This window comes from Arctopsyche grandis, chromosome 4 (genome assembly GCF_051622035.1).
Source record: "Arctopsyche grandis isolate Sample6627 chromosome 4, ASM5162203v2, whole genome shotgun sequence".
NCBI lineage: Eukaryota > Metazoa > Arthropoda > Insecta > Trichoptera > Hydropsychidae > Arctopsyche > Arctopsyche grandis.
Window position 1 is genome coordinate 20,326,543 of NC_135358.1, and position 24,369 is coordinate 20,350,911.

Here is a 24,369-nt window from a genome sequence, read left to right on the forward strand (position 1 = left end):
AATTTCATTCTCTAACACTGAAACAAATAATCAACTTGTTCGCTAGTAGGCGAACGAACAAGAGGCAATATTCTTCGAAAAACTGGATACTGGTCATATGCCCAGTAAGGAATATGTCGACAATGGAGTTTCGCACCATTAAAATTTATATGGCGTGCAGCAAAACGGATGATACATAAATGCAGTGCTTGCAGCACAGAAGAACGGTCAGTGTCGTGCGAAAAATCAATGTAAAAAAAGCAGATTTTGATTATAATGTACGTACTTGCATATCACTCGTACGGCTCAACGACCCATTGGAGGCATACTGCGAGCGTGCTTATCTTTTTTTAATTCGAAAGATTTTCTCGGTACGAATTCGGCGTGAAATCGCTGATTGCAATCGCATCGTAATCGATTGGCTATCACCGAACGGCTGGCTTAATGGCGAGTGGTAGCTCTATACCAAGAGCAGCCGGCTCTCGATACTGAGGTCGCCGGTTCGACCCAGGCCACATTTCGTCGGGTATCGCCACGAAGAATCTTTAATTAGTCGCAGGGCATTTACATGGCCGCGGCAAATTGCATTTTACACCATGGTGAAAATTACGATTGTTCCGTTAAAAGTACTACATACATACATATGTATGTGAATATATGTAGATGGGTCCATACCGTCCGAAAAGATTCGATCTGCGTATTTCTAATGTGATTTTCTTTAATTATTTTCTCGTCTTGTGTAATCACCGGAATTCAAATGGGCGCGTAACGTGCCGAAAATTTTACATAATTTTTCACGGTCGATTTACACCGCTATGTTATACACATTTTTGATTTTAGTGTCTATGATATTTTTAGTATGGATAGCAGGTATAATCTACTTGAATAACAGCTCACGTTTTCTCAAACTTTTTCTTTTGCATTTGCTTTATATGTATGTATGTACATATGTATATGTAGGAGGAAAAATCTGGATGAATACAAACATATGTACATACATTTTAGTTATGACTGAAGACACATTTTTTTTTTATTTGAGTTTGGACCATTGTGGCATTACAGGAATTCCCAATGCGCCAAAATAGTCAAAAATATAACAGAAAAGAAACAAAATAATAATTATACAGAAATTAATACATATTTTACATAAATTCATAAAAAAAAAACAAAGTTCAAGCAATCAAAGTATACATATATACATAATATACTATATGTACGTTCACCTTTTGTAATGTTGAATATATTATATAATAGTATTTTGGTAAAAATAATAAATAATTTAATACGTTTAGCAGAAAAATATACGGAAAATCAAAAAATATTACATAAATGGTACTTTTGTTCGTGTTTAGTACTCAATTCCTATAAATTCCTATAGAAACTATAGATATACATTTATATTACATTTTTTTCTATAAATAATGTACATGAGTATTAAAAAAAGCTTTACTAGTTTATGACATACATATGTATGTATATTCTAGCTTAGATTTTTCTTTTTTATATTGATCTAATTGGATTCCATGGAATTTTCACACAGCATCATAATCAGTATTAAGATTTTCATCGGTCGGTTCGAGTGTTTCGCCTCGTCACACCATAATTACAATGATAATCTTACTTCGGACATGCACACATCTCTCGTTCGAATTGTGAAACAGCTATTTGTATGCGGAAAATGCGCCAATTGGCCTTCGAGGCCTGTTTGAATACTCAATGCGCATCTTCTATGTATTACAACAGAAGGCGATCGCGAGAATCATCCTTTTGTTCTTTTTTCGCTCTTCGGCAATAAATTGAAAAATAAATCGAATGCAGCTCAGAACCACAAACTCAAGTTAGAACCGGGTCAGCGTAACCTCTAACAGCCACAGGTCATATCGGAGAGAAAGAGACGGTCGCTGTTCAACGCCAAGAGTGAGTGGGACGATTGAGAAAAATCGAAAGTTACTTACTTGACATTTTTCCTCAATATTTGCAAAGACCTCGCCGCGTTCGACAAATACGTCCAACGTTCATAATATGTACTGTTATGTATACATCGCTAAATGAAGAGATTGTTTCTAATGTAAATTTCCTTTGAATTAGTCGCGCCGATGGACAGGGTTGCCACATATGTACATACATATGTATGTGAATGGCTTATATACACGCTATTGATGAGTAACTTGTCTTACGTCAAACCTTAGGCGACTCTTAAGTTTGAATACAAAAAATATCTAAATACTAAAAAAAAAAAATTCGTAATAAATTGATTTTATTTTAAAAATCGAGTAAAACATTATAATAGAGACTTTGTATAAATATTGTTGGTTCGTAGAAAAACAAAAGAATTTTAATAAAATAAAACTATTCAAATAATTTTAATAAAATGTTTACTATTAGATTGGCCATGCTTAAGCGGTTTATATTCAAATACCGAGCGAAGCTGGGTAAAAACACTAGTATATTATAATTAACAAATTTAATATTTGGATAAAATGATAAAAAAAATAAAAAAAGTCAATTTTCAGAGCGCATGACATTGTCATGCAGTTTGCGCATACTACAAAGATTAATCATCCACGTATTCTTTGGTGTTTGTGTCATCAATAGAACAGGTTTCCGATATAAATTTGTAATTATTTTTTCGAATATTGGAATCCAATTTATCCATAGTGATTTCGATGACTATTTCGTCAAATCGGGACGGTTAATTCTTTCACGATGGTTTTTGTGTGCGTACCATACTTTGGTCCACATGATCAGAGGTAGACGTTCGATGTATCTATTTTCAATTTTTTAGAAGAGCCATGCTTTTGTGCTCGAAAAGCATCTGTCGATCGCTTAAGAGGGCTGGACAGCAGCGCCTTGTCCATACAAACGTACTATACTTCTCCCTTCGTCGATTATGGCACTAGAGAAATTATTTTTTAATATGCTATGGATATCCACCATTGGGGTGCATCAATCGTTTTATTTTTTTGATTAATTATTTTTTATAGGAGCTAGGAGCCGCCAAACATCTATAAAATCGCCTCTTTTTTACACCCACGAAACGAGTCCAGCGTGCTTATTTAACGGTCGATTTAAAAAAAATACGCCGATAGATGCACAGCAAGTATCTTTCTCATACCGATGATGAAATTTTTTTAAAAATTGGTCCAGTTTTGGAGAAGAAAATAGGAGAATACGAAACCTCGATTTTGTCAATTTAAAATACGTTTTATCTGGTCGAAGCGCAACTGTCGCATTCACTCAATATATATGTATAATGATATATATTGTCGCATTCACTCAATATATACATACACTTAATATATATATCGAAGAAAAGAACGGTAACAAAATTAAGGTTTCGGGTTTACAGCCCTCTTAAGACTGCACACGGTCCACTGTATGTACGTCCAAGCGACAATCCGACTTATATTAATCGCACTTCAGGTTCCGCGGCTTGCAAACCACGTGTCGATGCGAAAAACTAATCCAATCGCGGTTGGTTGTAAGCGTGTTTATTACTGGTCGAATTAAATCGTAAATTGGTGCACAACAACAACAATCGTTACCGTTGGTTGGCGGGACAGGGGTGTCCATCTCGCGGACCTGAACCGCGACGTGGGAGTCACTGGCCATGGCGGCCTGTTCGTTTAGTGCGCGCGCATACTCACGCACTTCCGGTCGACAAAAACACTGACCGATGTGTGCATCGCCAGACGTGACGTCAGTGACATTGCCATTTTTCCATTTTGCATACCGCTTTTGTGAGCTGGAAAAGGTCGACGAAACGGTTGTCTGATTATTTGGTCCTTGAAGCATGGTTTATGTGTGTGGGTATTGTTATAAAACCGTGATGCGCAACCTTTTTAACAGATGGGCCAATTTATCTATTTTCTATTTGTTCGCGGGCCGCAGTGTGCAAAAGTGTTGAAAAATAATGATTTTCAGACATAGTCGGATTAGATGAAGAAAAACTCTTGGCTATTCCACTTGTGAGGCCCCTCCAAACAAATTTAAATATAAAAGTACAAGGGAAATCCGGCCCTGTGAAAACAATAATTCTGGATCTTTTTATGGGGAATGACGACGAATTATTTTAGAATTTTGAAAATACATACATACAATATATTTTATCGACATGTTAAATAATTATTATAGACAAATGCATGCTACGCAGGCAAAAAAAAATTATTACCATTAATTTGAAAACGATTACATTTATTATTTACATGTCAGTCTACGTATCTAAATATATATGTATGTACTTCTAAGTTGCGCTGTAGGTAAAATATTTTATTTGATAAAAAAATACCAATTCTAAAATTATATATACAGGCGGACCTCAACTTTCGCACATTCGACTTTCGCACAATTCGCTATTTCGCACATTTTTAAAAAATCGTTTTTTTTTTTGGTGATAATGCAAAAATGTTTGTTTGCGTGCAATTGTTTCCCTTTCCTCCATTCCCTGTTGCACTATGAAATGCGTATGAACGAGCCCGTACTGTGAAAAGTGTTACATCCTGCACGGCATAGTGATGGATGAAATGGAGAAATCTTTGTCTTATTGGATAAGTGACCAAAATCAAAAAACATCCCTCTGAGTACTTCAATAATTCAAGCTAGAGCTCTTAGTTTGCATAAGGATTGGAAGGCTAGACTAAAAGAAGATTCTAACACGGTGTTTCATGCAAGTCACAGCTGGTTTTCAAATTTAAAAACAAGATATTCTTTACACAATATTAAATTCACTGGAGAATCATCTGATGCGGATGAAGATGCTGCAAAAGACTTTATTTCCTCATTGTCCAAAATTATTGAAGATGATGAATATTCCTCTAGTCAAATATTCAATGTAGATGAGACTGGTTTATTTTGGAAGAAGATGCCTAATCGTACATTCTTATCAAAGGAAGAATCAGTTGCCCCTGGTCATAAACCTTCTAAAAACCGATTGCTTCTTGGTGGAAATTTAGCTGGTGATTTAAAATTGATGCCAATGTTAATTTATCAAGCAGAAAATCCTAGAGCATTGAAAGGGAAAGATAAAAATTGCTTCCAGTAATTTGGAAATCAAATAAAAAAGCCTGGGTTACTGCTTTAATATTTAAAGATTGGTTCACTTCACATTTCGTACCAGCAGTAAAGCAATATTGTGAAGTTAATAATTTACCATTTAAAATATTATTAATCTTAGATAATGCTACAGGACTCTCATACAACCCATGGACCAAACAGTGATAGCTATGTTTAAACGATATTATATGAGGTCGATAATGAATCAGGCCATCAAGACAACTGACATGGAAGGTGGGCCCACATTAAAAGATTTCTGGAGGAATTATAACATATGGAACGCAATAAATAATATTGGAGACGCGTGGACTGAAATAAAAGAGTCAACAATGAAAGGTTCATGGAGAAAACTATGCCCACAAATGATGGGTGATATAAATTTTGATGAAACTCCAGAAACTATCACACTTGAAATAGTTCACTTAATGAACGAACTTAACCTAGATGTGAAAATATTAATGAGATGATTGAATCTCATTCTGAACCCATGACCAATGAATTTCTAATGGACTGACAAGAGAACGAGAATGATATACATATTGAAAGTGAGGAAGAAGAACCAGAAGAAATCATTAATACCTTAACTATAAAAAATATGAACGAAGCTTTTACGCATCTCGAAAAGTTTTTGAACATTATGGAAGACTGTGATCCCAATGGAGAACGAATATCTCAAGTACGTAGGATTATTCATAAGAGTACTGTCTGTTACAGAACACTCTATGAAGAAAAAAAAATTGTCATATTCAACTAACTCTTGACAAGTTCATTACGAGATTATAATTTGCCGTGCCTGAATGCGATATTTTCCACCTAAGTGAGTGTAGATTATCGGATGTTATTTTAACATATGTATCTGGCAGCCTGCGCTCATCATTATTCTCTTAATTTGAATGTGATGTATGTGTGGAATCTTAATCTACTCTCTTCCATTTGGGCCTCGCTGTGATTTTTTTTTACTATTTTTCTTTTGCAGAATGTAAAACTAAGAATAGGATTTGAGTATTTTATTTACGTGTTATTTTTCTTTTGTTTTTATTTTTTATTTTATCGTGTTTTTCTGCTTTTGCTTTTTTGCTTTTTATTTTATGTATTTACTTTACTTTTTAATGTATATAAATAATTTTTATTTAATACATACATTTTTTGCTTTTTTTTTTACATCCCTCTACTTTCGAACATTTAACTTTCGCACACATTTTCAGGAACCAATTATGTGCGAAAGTTGAGGTCCGCCTGTATTTATAATATATGTATATATATATATATATATATATACATATGTATGTACATATATATACATATATGTTATATAAATTAATCACATATCAAACATTTTTTTATATTCAATGAAACTGTACTTGTCAGACCTTTCTTTTTAACAAGATCTTTTTCAACTTCAATTCTTTGTTTATTGATGTTTACTACCCTTTTTTATATCTTTTTCGTTAATTGTACTCCATTTTAAAAATCTTGCCAACAGCACCATGTCAAAATTATCAAAAACATTATTTTTCTATTATTCTATATTTTTTATGCACATAAAAATGAACCTGCGACATATGTAAGTACCTACATATGTATGTTTTTCTATTATGGTTTTTGGGAACACTCCCTGCTGGCTGGTAGAATATCTTGATGAAGAGAATGTTAGTATGTATGTACATATATACATATGTATGTATGCAAGGGGTCTACGTGACGAGCCGGAATGTTAAATTACCGAAAACGCAAATATCGGAAGGCAAAGAACGAAAATCGAAAGATCTCAAGTCGAAAGATCAAAAAAAGGGTGCATGGGAAACGGTACATACTCACGTACATACTCATCTAATTTGCGCGAGCAGGATACAACAGGAACAAGAGGAACAGGCTTTTCCTCCCGTATTCTGCGCGCGCACTAATATTAATACGGGAGGAAAAGCCTGTTCCTCTTGTTCCTGTTGTATCCTGCTCGCGCAAATTACGTGAGTATGTACCGTTTACCATGCACCCTTTTTTTTTGATCTTTCGATTTACGATCTTTCGATTTTCAATCTTTGCCTTCCGATATTTGCGTTTTCGGTAATTTAACATACCGGCTCGTCACGGAGACCGGTATGCAAGACCCAATCTATCATGTCATATGTTAACGATTTATTTTAATATTGATTTGCTTCTAAAAATAAATATTATTCTGAATGTATTGCTCATCTTCAAGAATCGCGCAGTCCCCTCCCATTAAAAGAGCTTTTTTTAAAAAAAGAGATCAGCGGTATCGTGAGTACAAGATTCCGATTAAAACGATAACGCTTTATTATCGCCTCAGAATTTCTTTGGGCAATACCCGATATTTCCCAAATTCAACAACAATACCACTTGTTGTACTATTGACCCGATTGTGCTTCGCACGGTTCAGTTTGCACGTTCACTTCGCCGAAAAGAGAGAGGGCACTCTAATGAACCGAAATGTAACGAGACATATCTATGCTATTACTATTATATATACATATATTATATGTCGGTATATAAGTAGATATTGTATCTACCTATAATAAATATACTCGAATGAAAGATCAAACACGCTCACGTTCCAGTTTCGAGCAACACGACACAACACCGCACCGTTCGTTTCGCACATAAATATTATGGATATTAAAACATGAAAAATTATATGGATAATAATACTACAATATCGCATTCAGATTATACGCGAGGTTTATACGGCGACTGAAGAACAATTGGTGCTGGTTTACCGGTACTCAATACAATTCCCACGCCCTTTTCTTTTTCAATCGAGTATGAATACTGTGTCACTCGGTGACTTGAACGCACATTGTGTGCAATTGTCGCAATTGCATGTTTGTAATATTTATACTGTACTATTCGACAATGTTCGAACCATATGTATGGAAACTCATTTTTCCGTCATATTTTTGTGTGAATAGCCCTCTAATCTCGATACATTGGAAATCCCTTTGATGAAAATTTAATAAAGAAAAATTTCGTTTTCAAAACAAAAATTTTTTCTGAAAGGTGTATTACGATTTTAATATCTTTTAGATTCTACGTTTAAATACAATTTATCCTACATAATTTTTCCTTCTACACACATCTACATATGTACATTTACATACGAAATTTATTATGATAAGAAAATTATGAATTGCCCTAGTTTTAATGATCTCGACATTTAAAGATTTGAAATCTAGCTGTCATATCTATACATGTACATATGTACGTAGTAACAATATGAAGTTTTGTGATCATGCGAAAATTCTAACTCGAAATTTTGACTGAATCGATCACTGATCACGTTTTATTATGATCTAGAAAATATGTGTGTGTGTCTGTGTTATTTGGAGATTTTTTGAACACCGTTAGTTTTATCGAACTGAAACTTAGTATGTGTTTCTGAAATGCTTATCGATATGATATATATTTTTTTCAAATTTTTAAGTTGACTGGAAATAGTACCTCTCCTTATAGGTCTTCTTTTTTTTAAATTTTTATATTCAATTATCTCCCAAACCGTTCAACGGATTCGACTGTAATTTTTTTACATGTAATAGAAATTATAAATTGTATACAATAATATTTTTTAATTGTTGTTACGTCAATCGGAAGTAGTACTTTTATTTTAATTAACTGAACTTTTTGTTGTAGAATGTCAAATGTAAGGACTTTGTATAAAAGTTTTGCACACCAACTAGGTACATACATACATATAATATTTACAGGTACAAAAAATTTACAATTATTAAGTACAAGGATTGATTTCAATGCAATAAACTCATCAAGATAATAAAGATAAATAAAACGCAATTCTTCGATTTCGACTTATCTGATTTACAATTAATTTACTTGTGCATTTGCAATGTATTTTATTTCGAACACTCGTATTCTGTAAATCTAAATATGATGCAAATGCATATGTACGTTTATACTTACATAGGTATAAAATGAATACTTCTCATTACAAAAACAATATATCTAATTGATAAATCTATGTATATATGTACTTTATAATACTTGTATATTATCAATAAATGTATGTATCATAGACGACCTTCATTGATAGGGAAAAAAATGCAACTTCATCGTCAGGTAATTATGATTGAATTATAATGTAAAAATACATTCGTCGATTGTTTTCCTAACTAACTTTTCATATTTCAAGGCTCGTCATAAGCTCGTTTATTCACTTGATGATCGTTTTGTATTATCAATATAAGGTTGAGTGTAATGTCTGCAAATTTTGATTGCATTGTTTTAAACTGCGTAGTTGTAACAGATGAGTCTTATTAGCGTTCAATGCCACCGGCATTTTTTTGTAATTTTGACCCTTAAATAAGATTGCATGTACAATTTATAACTGGTTTTGTTCGATAGCATTATACATATATATTCGTACATATTTACATACATACATACATACAGATGTATGTATGTATAGGTAGATGCCCGTTTTGATTTCCATTTGACCAAAACATATTATTAGACTGCACATCAGTCTTTAAAGGTTAAATGTCTCGAATGACCCGTTAAATTCTGCATTCTACCGGTCGTCGGGTGGGTTTTTTATTTCATTTTTTGGTTTTCGCGAGTTTAAACACCCTCGTAAAACTGACTGGGATCGAAAATTGACGATATGAACGATCGGTCAAGACAAAAACCTGACGGATGACTTTGACGGTACGGCGAATCGACCGCTTAATTACCGTACAAGTCACATTAAAAATAGTTTCTGCTCTATCAAGCTCTTAGCGGGGAATAATCAACCTTTTTAATGCAATTAAGCTATTTTATTCAATTCGAGCGATGAAGTAACAGAAAAAACAGCTAATGGCTTCCATCGGTTCAATTCAATCGAGCGTCCCGTCCCATCTGACGTTTCAATGGGCTAATTATTTTTTTTCTTTTAGTTTTTCCCGATTTAACACACTCAAATGTTACCATACATGAAAATAGAGCCAAACACCTCAACGGTTACATGTGGTGAGAGAGCGTAAAATTTAAATTTTTTATTGTGTATTCTAATATTTATAATTACATATGTACATATAATAGATAGATGACGAAGTGCAATTTGAACATCATACTTAAGTACATACATACATATATAATATATGTAAATGTATATCTACCATCATGACTACAACTTATCAATTTATATATCTACATATTAAATACATATATGTATGTTGCTTTCCCATTCTTGTTCCCGTTCCCGTTCTCGTTCTCGTTTCCGTTCTCGTGCCCATTTTTGCCAGAAAAATGCAGGCAGTTAACACATTTGAAATTATTCAATTGTTTGTTTATTTTACGCCTACAACGCAGGTTGTGACTTGAAAACATTTGAAATTATTGCGTTGCAATGTCACTCATTCCAGAGTTTCCCGTTCCCGTTCCCTTTTTAAGTGATGGTTGGAGCTCAACGCCGTGGTGTAACGTCTCTTCAACGCCGTTTCGTCATAAACCAACCTGTTAACGTGGTTGCCAACAAACACATTACCTTGACTACACAATGGTGTTTCATACTTTCGCGTCGGTAAAATCGTAATTACGAATATTATTATTAAGAGGTTTTTTCCCGTTTTTTTTAAACAGTAATCTTCCCGGACACGCATAAAACAAATCCTGAAAGTTCCATCGTAATCGTTTGAGTGGTTTAGGAGCTTATACGAGACAGACAGACAGACAGACAAACAGATATTCAATTTTATATATTTATGTACATAGATGTGTATCAAGGTAGACGAAAGGTTTTTTAAAAAATATTTAATTTCAATAAAATCCATTGTTCATCAATATAACTGAGTCTAAAATGTGCATAAATCTTTTTTTGAAATTAAGTCTTGGACCGAGTGTAAGGATTCGTTTTTATGGTTCTGAAAATTACACAGAAGTAACGGATTTTTTGAATATTCTATTTATTGTCGAATGATTTACGAGCACTTTTAACTTATCGTACCGTGAAATCTCGCTCTAGTAAATTTTTGTAGTACTAGGACAAACCGAGTGGTTGTCTACCAATTGTCTAGCATTTTAAACAAATTCATGTAATTTTAGAGACACAGTAAGGTTTTGGTAGGTCAAAGGTTTTTTTTCATTTGTAACACCTGGAAGTGTTGAACTTACACGTTTCTTAAGATACCTTATTCTCCCTTCAGAGGTCAGCGACCAACTGGCTGAACAAAATTTTAGTATTTACGGAGCAATTTTCCAACAGCATTGTATTAAGAACGACGGATGTGTAAAACAGATGGTACCATTGTTAACAATATTTTCGTCATTTTTCGACATGGACAAAAACCGTAACACATGGACAGTATGATAAGTTGATAAAAAGAAAAAAAACAGGAAATAATTTACTTTAAAATAAATTCGCACTTAATCATATGTACATACATATGTAGTTTAGTTTACGTGGGATTTCTTTGAAACAATTACGCTTATAACCAATCATCTTTCGAATTTCCGACGAGTTTTCATAAAACATTGTCTTCTGCTCGGCGTGCGAACGAAACTTCGATTCGAAAGATCGATGGTTGCCCGCTTATGGTGCAACAAAATAACGGAAAATAATGACATAATGTTTATATGTGGATATGAAACGAGTTTTTGGGCTTCTTCGATGTCCACCGACCGGATAAAAAGCACATTTCGTTGCTTATTAACAGACCACATATCCAGCGGCTTCTGAAATGCAAGTTTGTATCTAATATTTTTCTTCTTAGTTTATCCATTTTGATATTTTTATACAAGCATTTTCTCATAAGGATAATCGTTGGATGCGAAACGAGAAGCCGGATGGATAACTGTAAAGTCTATATTTGGTACTAAACATTGAACAACTAATAGGCATTCAGATAACTTTGCATTGAACGCAAATACGAGTATGTACATACATACATACATATAAACGAAGTAATATCAACGAACGGTTTATTTTAAAACCCATTGTCATTTGTGTGATGGAATTTTATTCATTTATTGATATTCCTTTACAATATATTTTAAATAATAATCAAGTTAAAAAAAATATAATTGAAATCAGATACTATAATTAGGTATGTATTAATGCAGTGGTGTAGTCGGGCCAATTCGGGAAAGGTCGCCGCCCTGGTACTTCTTTTTGAGCCAGGTCGCCGCCCTGGCACTTTGATTGATATTTTAAGGTTGTGGCTATTTGGAGGTACTATATCTGCGAATCATTGGCTATTTGCAGATACTATATCTGCGACAGGCGCAAAGCCTTCTGCGCATGCGCGTGAACTTATAATCCGAACTTGTTTAATCAATCGTTCATTATACACGAGGCAAAAAAATTTCGCATGTTATTATAATAGATTTATATCATTTAGCTAGTTCGCGGCTTGTACTTGTATGTAGGTATTATACGTTGTATATAATAATAATTTTCTAACAATTAATAATAGTAACTAATTTGGATTATATTTTTTACTCTACGTCACTTTACGAGTTCGAACTAAATTTTAAGAGGTTTAAAACAAAATTTTAACATTAAACACGCTGACAGTGACAGTTCACGCGCATGCGCAGAAGGCTTTGCGCCTGTCGCAGATATAGTACCTGCAAATAGCCAATAATTCGCAGATATAGTTCCTGCAAATAGCCAATAATTTGCAGATATAGTACCTGCAAATAGCCACAACCATATTTAAATTGTTTTATGAGTAAATTAAAAAAATATTTTGGCTAATTAATAACACTTCAGAAGAGAATAATAAGAAGCGACTTAATCGAAGTCTTTAAAATCTTAAATAATCATCATAATTGTCCTATGTCCAAACTCATTACGTTCAATGAAAACACTCATCTTAGAGGTCATCTCAGACTCCAAAAAGAACAATCGAATAAATTAATCAGAGATTCCTTCTTTTCAAACGTTAAAGACGTTTTGATGAAATTTATGGGCTTTTTTTTATCTAAAAACACCAAAAAGTTCGAAAGAAAACATTATTTAAACTATTAAGCACTTGAGGATAGATATAAAAAATAAGGGAACTCCGCAATAAATAGTCATCTCTAAATTCATATGTTAAAATTTCATAGTTTTTGACATAAATATGATTTCGGCATTGCTAAAAGCAAATGTTGCTGTTAACACAAACACAGGTTTGAAAAATCAAATATGTTGAAGTGGATGTATGGAAGGAAATTTTTATAAATATAAAAATATACACGATTTCAACAAGAATATTAACTATCAATTTTAGATTACATATTATTTAGTAATGAAAAAAGAGGGGGAGGGGGGTCAAAAAAATTAAACATCGCCCTGGTTCTTTTTTTATTTAGCACTACAACACTGTATGTATGTATGTACATATATACCTAATTTAAATACTGAAGTTTGCGTGTAATAAAAAATATTGTGAACTTGGAAAGTCTACAACACGCTTTCCTAGAAAGCGTGTTGTAGACCTATCATTATATTTAACTTCTTTTGTGATTTAAAAATTATAACCATTCTTTATGAAATGTCGATATGTGCCAACGATTCAGCATTTATTTTTAATCACCAACATTTAACCAATTCCAAAATCCATTGCGATGAAATGTTCATGTTCGTGTATTCAAATGAACAAATTATCAATGTTTTTATGATTATTAGTTTTAAAATGCAATTTTATAATAATTATTCGATTATGGATTTCCTTTCATGTTTCCAGTGTAGGTACACGGATATAAATTAACAATACTGTTGGAGGATATTAAAGCAATAATTAACTAGTAATTTTATTGTAATTAAATAACATAGCTTGCACTGGTACTTCAATATTCTGTGTAGTAAAAATAAATGTATATATACATATACATATATGTATGTATATGTTTAATTTTGCTTTCATGCATAAAATAATAACAATCAATTCATTTGAAGCGTAACAAAAATTATACCTCCCTAAGAATTATAAATAAATAAATACATACATACATATGTATATAAAATAATAATTACCTTTATCCTAACAGAAACAATGTAATTATTTTTGATTTAGTGAAACTTTATAATAAATTATTATATTTTCCGTCTTATTATATATGTATGTAGTCAGTTGGTGGATGCTTAGATTTATTATTTTGCTTCATTTTGTTTTGTATGTAATGTAGAAAAAAATGCATAAAATTCTTAATACGCGTCACTTCCTTTTCACGGTATATTTTATAGTACATCATCGCACAAAAACGTCTAATTGAGCATTAAATTTAATTTTGGAACTTCTCGAAATTCGAAGACAAAAATAAATCGTAGGCGTAAGATTACCTGTACGAATGATACGATTGCGTAGGTGTAAGTATTATATATGTATCTATTATATATATATATTACACTTTTGGTATAAATGCGATTTTTTTCCTATAAATTAATATAATTGCAGGTTTAATTGAGCGTTATACAAGCTCTTTTTAGAATTTCTAAATTTAATTTGTACGCACATTGTGTCTGGATGCGCACGTGGGAAAATGTATTTTCTCTCACATTAGACTACTACTTGCTACGATTTGGCACAAGTCTCTGTATTGCTTAAATCTTATTCAGTAAAATGCTATTGTTTTGTTTTTTATTACAATGTGTATATTTGTGTGCGTTTCGAAAGCGAATGAGGTATAGTAGAAACGTTGAATCTGAAGTATGTCGATTTAATTATGAATACATTTCATTAAGAATAATTATATTTTTGACGGCAACTTTAAATTCAATGATAATGATAAAATTGAAAATAGATAGTCATGGCAGATTACACATTTAAAAATTTCTTCATTACGTTCATACTTGCATATTTGTACATATGTTTAAAATTTTCAACCTATGCAGTAGGATATTAGATTGTTGTGTTACGAAAGTTGCAAATGATTGAGTTTGAAAGCATACTTATTATAATTTTCTGCAAATTATGTGTAAACTTGAGAAGTTTTCCATCAATAAGAAAGTTTTTTGAGTTGTCAATGAATACATATCTATAGCATTAATTATTAAAAATAGTTAGCTGTTAGAGTAAAGTAACCTTTCATGCAATAGGTGAAATTAAATCTTGGTACTTATTTATGTAAGTCATACATATGTTGCTTGTTTACATATTCTTTTGAATTTTGAAATCTTTGGAATGTCAAAATGTTTTTTAAAATAAATGCGGAGGTCATGATTTGTCAATATTTTTGAATCACTCGTGCCTGATTTGTGTCCTTATAGTTTTTAGTAGGAGATCAAGGCAGTTCTGATGTCGATAATCGCTTTACGGTAAACGTCACGAGCGATGTCTATCTGATGAATAACAAGGCAAAAGCACTGTATCTCGTTGCCGATGAAGCAGGTAGCATATTCACACCTTATCTGATGGTCAATTCACTATCCGATGACACGATGAGGTATTACAGTGCAGGTTGTTACACCCAGCTGTTGTTGTTGCACGCGAGATTATGCAATCGAATTAGTTCACACTGGAGCGGAGCTCTAGCACTCGAATGTGCACTGTTCTATACTCTTAGCGACCCAACTAGCTGTAAAATAGGTTTTTTTTTACTTAGATTAAACACAACATAGGTCAATTCCTTACTTGATATTTTGAATTAATTTTAATATTGATAATAGCGTTTTCAGTGGAAATTATGCATTTATATATGTATGTACATTTGTACAATTGTATATGAATGATGGAATATAATGCTACCCAGGTCATAAAGGTGGTTGAACATTGTTTATTTCGCAACATCAACTTTATGACTATTTTTATATATGTATGTGTGTATGAATGTATGTATATATGTATGATACATACATACATACATATGAGCCGTTATATCTGAAAGTGGCATAAGTCCACTATACTTCATTTCGAGAAATATTTCACAAAACTTTAAATATAATGGTTTGCCTTTAACAATATTTAAAAATACCGGTGGCCTGTAATACGTTTATTCTGCTTTTCCGAGATTCTGCACATATCGAATTAAAATAAGTGATAGCAATTTGTAAATTAAGTCAAACAGAAATAGTGTTTTTGGAACTGAAAATTGGACTTCCGCTAATTTAAAATTTTATATATCGGTTCATATCATGGTAATTCATAGTATCGAACATTTAGAGGGGTTGATGATTTTTTTTAATGTTCCTACAACTCAGAAGAAAAAAAATTGTGCATAATTTCGATCGAGTGTAAATTTCTTTATGTAAAATATATTGTATGCTATATACGGGCGTTTACCTTCGCCTTTCCTTATTCGAATAGGTCAATTTCGACATCTGTGTAATTGGACAGCAAAACAGGCTACTCTAACTTTCCGATCGAATATTGAAATACAAAGAGAACGGTATTAAACGGAAATTGCACTTCTCGTTGCAGTGACATAAGCGATTTCTCTTAATGGAAGTCTCTCACGTTCATTCGTTATTATTATAGGTATGTATGTATGTGACGTTTTCACAGGAAAAATTGTTTTACATGCAGCAATTAAACGTCACCTGTTGGCTTTCTTTCAGCTTCTATCGACGACAACAATAACAAAGATAAGATTTTTATGAGATCGTAATGACAAGTCACGAATGCTCAGCACTTGTGATGTTGTTTTATTATAGGTATATATATATATATATATATATATATATATATATATATATATATATATATATATATATATATATATATATATATATATATATCGGTCTCCCTCACGGGACCGAAAGTGAAACGCCCGAAAACGCAAATATCGGAAGGCAAAGATCGAAAATCGAAAGATCAAAAAAAAAGGGTGCATGGTAAACGGTACTATGTATATATGTATAATATATATGAGTGGCATGCGGTGAAATTATCTCTGTTTTTGTCATACAGCCTTGTTTAATGTGCACGCGCAGAATATGGGAGGAAAAGCCTGTTCCTCTTGTTCCCGTTGTATCCTGCTCGCGCAAATTAAGTGAGTATGTACGACGGGGGGAGAGACCCTTTTTTTATCTTTCGACTTAAGATCTTTCGATTTTCGATCTTTGCCTTCCGATATTTGCGTTTTCGAGCGCTTCACTTTCGGTCCCGTGAGGTAGACCCGTGTTCGATGTTTATTGATCGTATTGTATACGATGTCTGACCATAGATGTCATGTATGGTTTCAAATTATGTAATGATTGTGTATTAAATATGTATAATTTCTTGATGTCTATAGTATACTCGTCGCATTGGAGCGATCTGTAATGACGAGTGTCCACTGATCGATTGAATAAAAATAAATAAAAAATAAAAATATCGAGAATTGTAATAGCAAAATCGCTATTTGATTAAATCTTGAATTTATGACGATGATTTTTCGCAGAGACGTGTCCTCTTCTTTACGAGGATGTGGTGATGGAGATTCAGGTGTGGAAGGTCACTGCACCCGATTGTTCCACCGGATCGTTCATTGTTCAAGCAGGAAGCCCATTCGAATGAGTGTGTTTACGAGCGACTAGAAACACTCGGCTTGGCCGTCTCTGATTTATTGCATTATTATATTCTGACGCGTCCCACTTTTGGGGAAGCACTGGCCAACATTATCATTGTCAATTACGATCCGACAGCAAGGTCGCGCGGTGCACGAAACGACGCATGATGTCACGATTCGTATCCGTTGAACTTTTCCTCGGTGGTTCTATAGGTGAAAAACGTTTCAAGAAAGGATATGATGCAAGTGTGAGGTCAAATGCACACACACAGTGAACTAAAACTCGACTTTGGAGTTTAAATTACGATGATTAAATCATTATATTTGTAGATACATGAAACACTAGTGTCTGTTTTGGATCGATAATTAGAGGGAAATAATTTGTTGGTCGACCTTTATCCCCTTTTATTGCTTTAATTGTGGTCATATACATAATTTAGTATTATATGACACGTGTTTTCACATTAGGAACTAACTGCATAGTAATATTATATTATACTTTATACTTATAATATAATATTATAGTTTAGGTATAATCAATGTCGTAACCAGCTTTTTATAGGTTCTATTATGTATGGTTTCAATTGGACCCTTATATAGTTTTATTTTTTTGGAAAAATTAATACATACGCCCAGTGGCGGCTCGTGGATAAAATATCTGGGGGTGCTGTGGTTGATTAAAAATTAAAAAAAAATGTTTTTTTGGATTATATTTTACTATTAACATCAAAATTATCAAAATTAAACATTATATGTATTTTATTTCATTATAAAATTGATTCCTCTGTCTTTTGGCCTTAAAAAAAGGTGTATCACATTTTCGTTAAAATTTTCACTGTTCATAATTTTTTTTTTTCAATTGACAGCATTGACAAAGCCGTCAATCTTTCCTTAACCATTGTGTTTCTTATATACATATGTATGTCTTTATTCTATTTATTGATGAAAAACACCGTTTTGGCTCAGAGGTAGTTGAAGTTGTAAGCAGAATTTGAATAAGTTTTGTTATTTCCACACGAACTTTCCATAAATTGATTTCAAAAATAAGTTTTAAAAATATTAATAAATACTATGCATTTTTTTCTTTGAGTAAAACACTTCTAATTCAGTTTGAAGTTTTTTTTTATCTAGCATTGGATCTAGTTTATCTAGTTTTTTTTTTGCCTTCTATTGCTTCGCCCTCGGCGCCCTCTGAGCGTCTGCTTTCTAGGGCTTCGCCCTCGGCGTCCCCTGAGCCTTTGCCTTCTAGGGTTTCGCCCTCGGCGCCCTCCTGAGCCTTTGCCCTTTAAAAAATAAATCGAATCAGGGCCTATGAATCGAAAAAAAAATTTTAATCATTTGTTCGATGACGGCTGCGCCCCCTATGACCTTTCGATAGAAAGGTTGCCAATTGCAGATATATGTATATCTTGCTTTCTTTTCCACATTTCACTCATTGTAAATCAGTTACCATCTAATACATATACATATGTACATGTATACATATTATGTATATTAGATATTATATTATTAATATACGTTTATTATATTGGAAATTCTACTTATTGGAGATTCCCATAAGAATTAGTCTCGAAGCATTTCTATTTATAATTTTAAGATTTAACTTTAGAAAAGCCCTAACTATTCATGAAATGAAACGAGATTTGGATCATTATACCAAGTTCTAATAATTTATTATAATGGCATTCAAAGGTTGAGTATGCAGTTTGCCTAAGCTAGGCATTACACCCATCACCGTCGTCCGTTTATTTATAGGATGAGCTTTTGTGTCCGCTTTTTTCGCCAATGCAACGCGGGCGGCCTGCACTTTACAAACGCGACGCATCCTCGTAATTGCACTCTGCAACAGTTGCCACGGGCGACGACTCTCCTTTTCCATCTCTTCCCCCTGAAACGCATCCTCTTGGGGTGCGCGTGCTTCTAATTTATGCAATTCTATGCTGCATCGAGAGACCGGCTCGCCGCCTCGATCCGTTTGATGCACCACTCGAGATGCTTGACCACATATGTGTGTATGTATGTATGTATATTTAAATGCATAGCACATACATATGTACATATAATGTTCGCGTAGGCAGTACGTGGAACGTTCAATTAGTGCATTCTGCGATTCGATGCAACATTTTGGTTTGACGTTTTCGTTACAAAGTTTAACTTAGAGCTGACAGTTTTGAATGTTAGATAATTGCGACGACTTTCATTGCTATTCGAATTGGAATTGGAATGATTTTAAAAATAGTGTTCAAAGTAAAAAAAAAATAGCCATACTTGGTTATAATAAATGGAAGGCTACCACCATAAGTGCTATCTAGTACATATTTGAATCTTGGTATATTTCCTGGTTAGTTTTTGGTTTCTGGCGAGATTTGACCATATACTGACGTATGTATAATAGCGGTCTCCGTGACGGGCTGGAATGTGAAATGCCGGAAAACGCAAATATCGGAAGGCAAAGATCGAAAATCGAAAGATCTTAAGTCGAAAAATCAAAAAAAGGGTGCATGGTAAACGGTACATACTCGCTTATTTTCGCGAGCAGGATACAACAGGAACAAGAGGAACAGGCTTTTCCTCCCGTATTAATGTGCGCGCGCAGAATACTGGAGGAAAAAGCCTGTTCCTCTTGTTCCTGTTGTATCCTGCTCGCGCAAATTAAGTGAGTATGTACATGAGTATGTACCGTTTACCATGCACCCTTTTTTTTGATCTTTCGACTTAAGATCTTTCGATTTTCGATCTTTGCCTTCCGATATTTGCGTTTTCCGGCATTTCACATTCCGGCCCGTGAGGTAGGACCCGTATAATAGATACATAATACGGTACCCCGACTTTTGCGCGACAGTCAAAAGTGCTCCGACATTACCGCGCGGTGACAAAACAATGCCAGAATATATGAAAAATTAAAATTAATTAATTGAAGTAATGAATAATGAATTGAAAATTAATTGAAGTCGAAATGGATATTTTAATTTTTTTCATATATTCTGGCGCGGTTTTGTCGCCGAGCGCCTTTTGCTGGGGCGGTTTTGTTGCCGTGCGGTAATGTAGGGGCGGTCATGAAATTATTATTTTATTCAGAAATTTTACACTTAATTCATCCATCAAGTACATAAAGTAACTTTAAGATTTACATAATTTTCAGAATCAAGAGACTGATTAAATAAACATGAATCCTCGTTTAAAACCGTTTTCATGGAAAATTTTGATTAAACAAATGTGATCAGCAATAACTGATTTATATGTTTACCAGTGAATCAGAATGTTTATCTTATTTTTAATGATGAACACGAGGAAATGCATTTTAAAACTGTTAGAGGATTTCCTCTATGAAAGATGTCCTTGAAGTTGGTCTTTGTAACACGTTATAATTATAAGGTAAATAATATGCTGTGTACAATAGGAACGATAATACATTATTCATAATACTGATGCAGAAAGTTGAAGGGAATAGATATGCAACAGTCCGGTCGAACGTGCTGCGTCACATCCCATATTAGTACGTAATGACTTTTTCTTTTATGAGAGCGTCATTGATACCTAACGATTAAGTGGCTATTAAATACATTAAAAAAAAGTGTATGAGTGTGATGCAAGCGCAAATAGCGTTTGCTAGTGCTGTGGTGCTAATGAAAACGGTCAGGGTTCGGTACCCACTCCATGAACCTGCTGCATTGGCCGCACAACACGTCTTCGTGTTTAATTACTCAAGACGTTCCTCAGCCGGGCTCGCATGCCTAGGCAGATGCTCATCGAAGATATGGGCCCTCAAGTTGCATCATCTTATGCCTTTGGACTTTGGAGTGTGTGATGTTGAGTCTCGAGGAGTTGAAGTTTGAGCTCAATCATCAATTGTCCACAGAAATCGAATAGTCTTCTACGAATTCAGCTTTGTAAATATTACTATTCTACCTCTAAACGGGACTGTGTGATATTAAAATAATTGTGAGTTGTAAAATGGAGATTTTATTTCGCATTTAAAATGTTATAGTCTCAATTCTCATTTTGTCGAATCGGTTTTATGCATTATTGTACATGGTCAGTAATAAACGTCGTTCATAAAATTAGTACAATTTACCTTTAAGTGCAGAATTTATTTTCTTTCACTTGTAATTAGTTAATAGTTATCATTGTAAAGTGTCCAAGCTTATATATAATTAAATTATGTATTTGTACTTAAATGTTTATTTGTTTTCTAAAAGCTGGTATACATTAAACATAGTATATAGCAAACATACATACATATATAAAAAGGGTTTGGTGCAAGCGCTCGACAGTCACCAGACAGACTGAACGACAGATAAACTGGATGGCAGCTTTAAAAGCAATTCTCGTGTTCTCGAATGATAGATTGCACATCAGATGACGAGTAACCTTTCGATGTGCACAGATGCAATTATTAAAATGGTAATTATTAAAATTGAGTTGGATCATTCTGGCGAGTTTAATAAGGCAAGACTCGCGAGTTTAATAAGGCAAGACTCGCGAGTTTAATAAGAATAAACTCGCCAGAAAGACCCAACTCAATTTAAATAATTACCATTTTAATAATTGCATCTGTGCACATCGAAAGGTTATTCGTCATCTGATGTGCAATCTATCATTCGAGAACACGAGAATTGCTTTTAAAGCTGCCATCCAGTTTATCTGTCGTTCAGTCTGTCTGGTGATTGTCGAGCGCTTGCACCGCACCGATATAAAAATAATATTTAAAAATTCGCAACTCTTAGAATAAACTTAATAATAATATGTATTTCCTATAACTTCATAATAATTAAATTTTATCATAATATTTTATTAAAATTTTATGTTTATAATTTGAGTAGGACTGTAAGATTCTGACTGAGGAAGTATCTGGTTGAGAATAATAAAATCAGGCAGTCTGTGTATGTACTGTGTATGTAATATAAACCATTAATTTGTAAAAATGTGCCACTTAAATTTTTTTTCCTCAATGAAGCAATACAATACAATTCTTAAAGAAAATACAATACAATACAAAATGTGAAAATTTATATGAAAATTTAATATAAACTAATGTGATACCCATTTAAAACTAGGTACCTCTCGCGTGAAACGAATTAAATAATTAAATAATGGCAAGAAGCAATTAAATGGTTCTTTGTAAAAATGCAAAAAAAAAATTCTGCCTTGATAACCTTTTTTGATCCATGAAATATTTGATATTGTAGTTTATCAATTATATAATATAATATAATTTATCATGATCATTTTATTACAATACAAATAGAGCTTTGATCAAAAAAGGAATATTAACCAATCTTTAATAAATTTGTCTATTTGTTTTAGGAAAACAAGCTAAAGTCAATTGTGTCGATGATAGTATGACCGTAGTTGTTCCGTTAGATACTGAAAATGAAAAGGCATATCTTGATCAACTGAAAGGTATATATTATATTCTGTTCTTTTTTTATATTTCACTACATATATACATTTTTAAGTAAAACTAATTTATTATATAATTTTTTTAAAGGTTATGATATATGTGCACCATCTATAGAGGACGGTGCTGCAACATTTAGGCTAGATTTGAATGACGTCCATAAATGCGGTGTGACGAGGCTTCTTCATCAACCTACTGTAATTATAATCCTATTTGCATACTTTTTATGTTTGTAAATTTTTTCGGACATGTCTAAATATTTATTATGTAATTGATTTTAGGGTAAACGAGTATTTTACCATAAGATCATTGTGGAGAGCGAATCGGGGAGAGAAATTGTATCAGTGAGGTGTTCTCTGGGACCAATTGTACCTGTCGGTCCCCATCAGATACATCGAAGGGATTTGGATTTGCCAGTGGGTTTTCAAGAACCGGAGTGAGTTATTTAACAGTGTGCATAATATAATAATTATATCATTTGTAGCTTTATAAGAATCGTGTCACCTCCTTTTACGGTATACGTGGAGTGAAAGTAATTGTGTTAGATTGATTTATCGCGTGTCGAATATTATTATTAGTGTGTGGTTTATGTTTTAGAAATCTTGAAATAACCACCAGTCTTACGGAACGAGCTCCCGAACCACAATTAGGAGTTTCAGTTAGTCAAGATGGAAAAGAGTAAGAATAATACAATTTAAAAAAAAAAAAATATATATATATATATATACTATTAAATAAATAAAATATTCTTTTAGAAGTTATTTAATGTATATTCCATTTACTTTTTTAAATTCTAGAGTATCTGGAGAAATTTCTGTAAGGCCAGGAACGCCATTAGCTATGAAAGTCTTTTTAGATAAAGGATCAGCTCCCGTTTATGGGTTAATGGTTTCTCATCTTCAAGTGTCCGATACTGTAGCTCAACAAGAAACTATTGTATTTAATGGGTAAGTTTCTAATGTACATACATATGTATGTATTATATATAATATATGTAATACATATTATAAGTTGAATCAATGTTTTTTTATTCTATGAAATATTCATAATATACATATGTATTCATTAAAATTTATATAAAATTTTAATATAACACGTTTTAAATAATTAAATAATTATTTCAGATGTTCAGTAGATCCTTATTTGTTTGATAACTTTGTTACGACTGACGGTGATACACTTGAAGCCAAATTCAGAGCGTTTAAATTCCCGGACACAACTTACGTTCAATTCAGAGGAACTGTAAATGTCTGCTTAGATAAATGTCAAGGAGTATGTTAGCATTTTATATTCAAATATTATTGACGTTCATCATATACGTATTGAGAATATGAAATTAATCTTATGAAATATTTCAGACCCAGTGTAGCAATGGAGCTACGGGTTATGGCAGAAAGAAGCGTAGTATATTGAGTGGAAACGATAGTAACAGATTGTTTGAAATATCTTTAACGACTTTTATTAAAGTGGAGGATGATTCCAATGAATCTGGTAAGCTTAATCGAACTATGAAATGA

General features: G+C 33.0%; 1 protein-coding gene across 2 annotated transcripts in view; it reads left to right on the top strand.

Moving 5' to 3' along the window:
• Positions 1-24,369, top strand: part of qsm (Zona pelucida superfamily protein qsm) — a 30,809-nt gene that overhangs the window by 5,127 nt on the left and 1,313 nt on the right. For both annotated transcript variants that reach the window (XM_077430015.1, XM_077430016.1), the window contains exons 3-9: positions 22,759-22,854; positions 22,943-23,049; positions 23,134-23,288; positions 23,450-23,530; positions 23,650-23,799; positions 23,977-24,124; positions 24,211-24,343. In XM_077430015.1, coding sequence (XP_077286141.1) covers positions 22,759-22,854; positions 22,943-23,049; positions 23,134-23,288; positions 23,450-23,530; positions 23,650-23,799; positions 23,977-24,124; positions 24,211-24,343 — 870 coding nt within the window. The remainder of the gene's footprint in view (positions 1-22,758; positions 22,855-22,942; positions 23,050-23,133; positions 23,289-23,449; positions 23,531-23,649; positions 23,800-23,976; positions 24,125-24,210; positions 24,344-24,369) is intronic.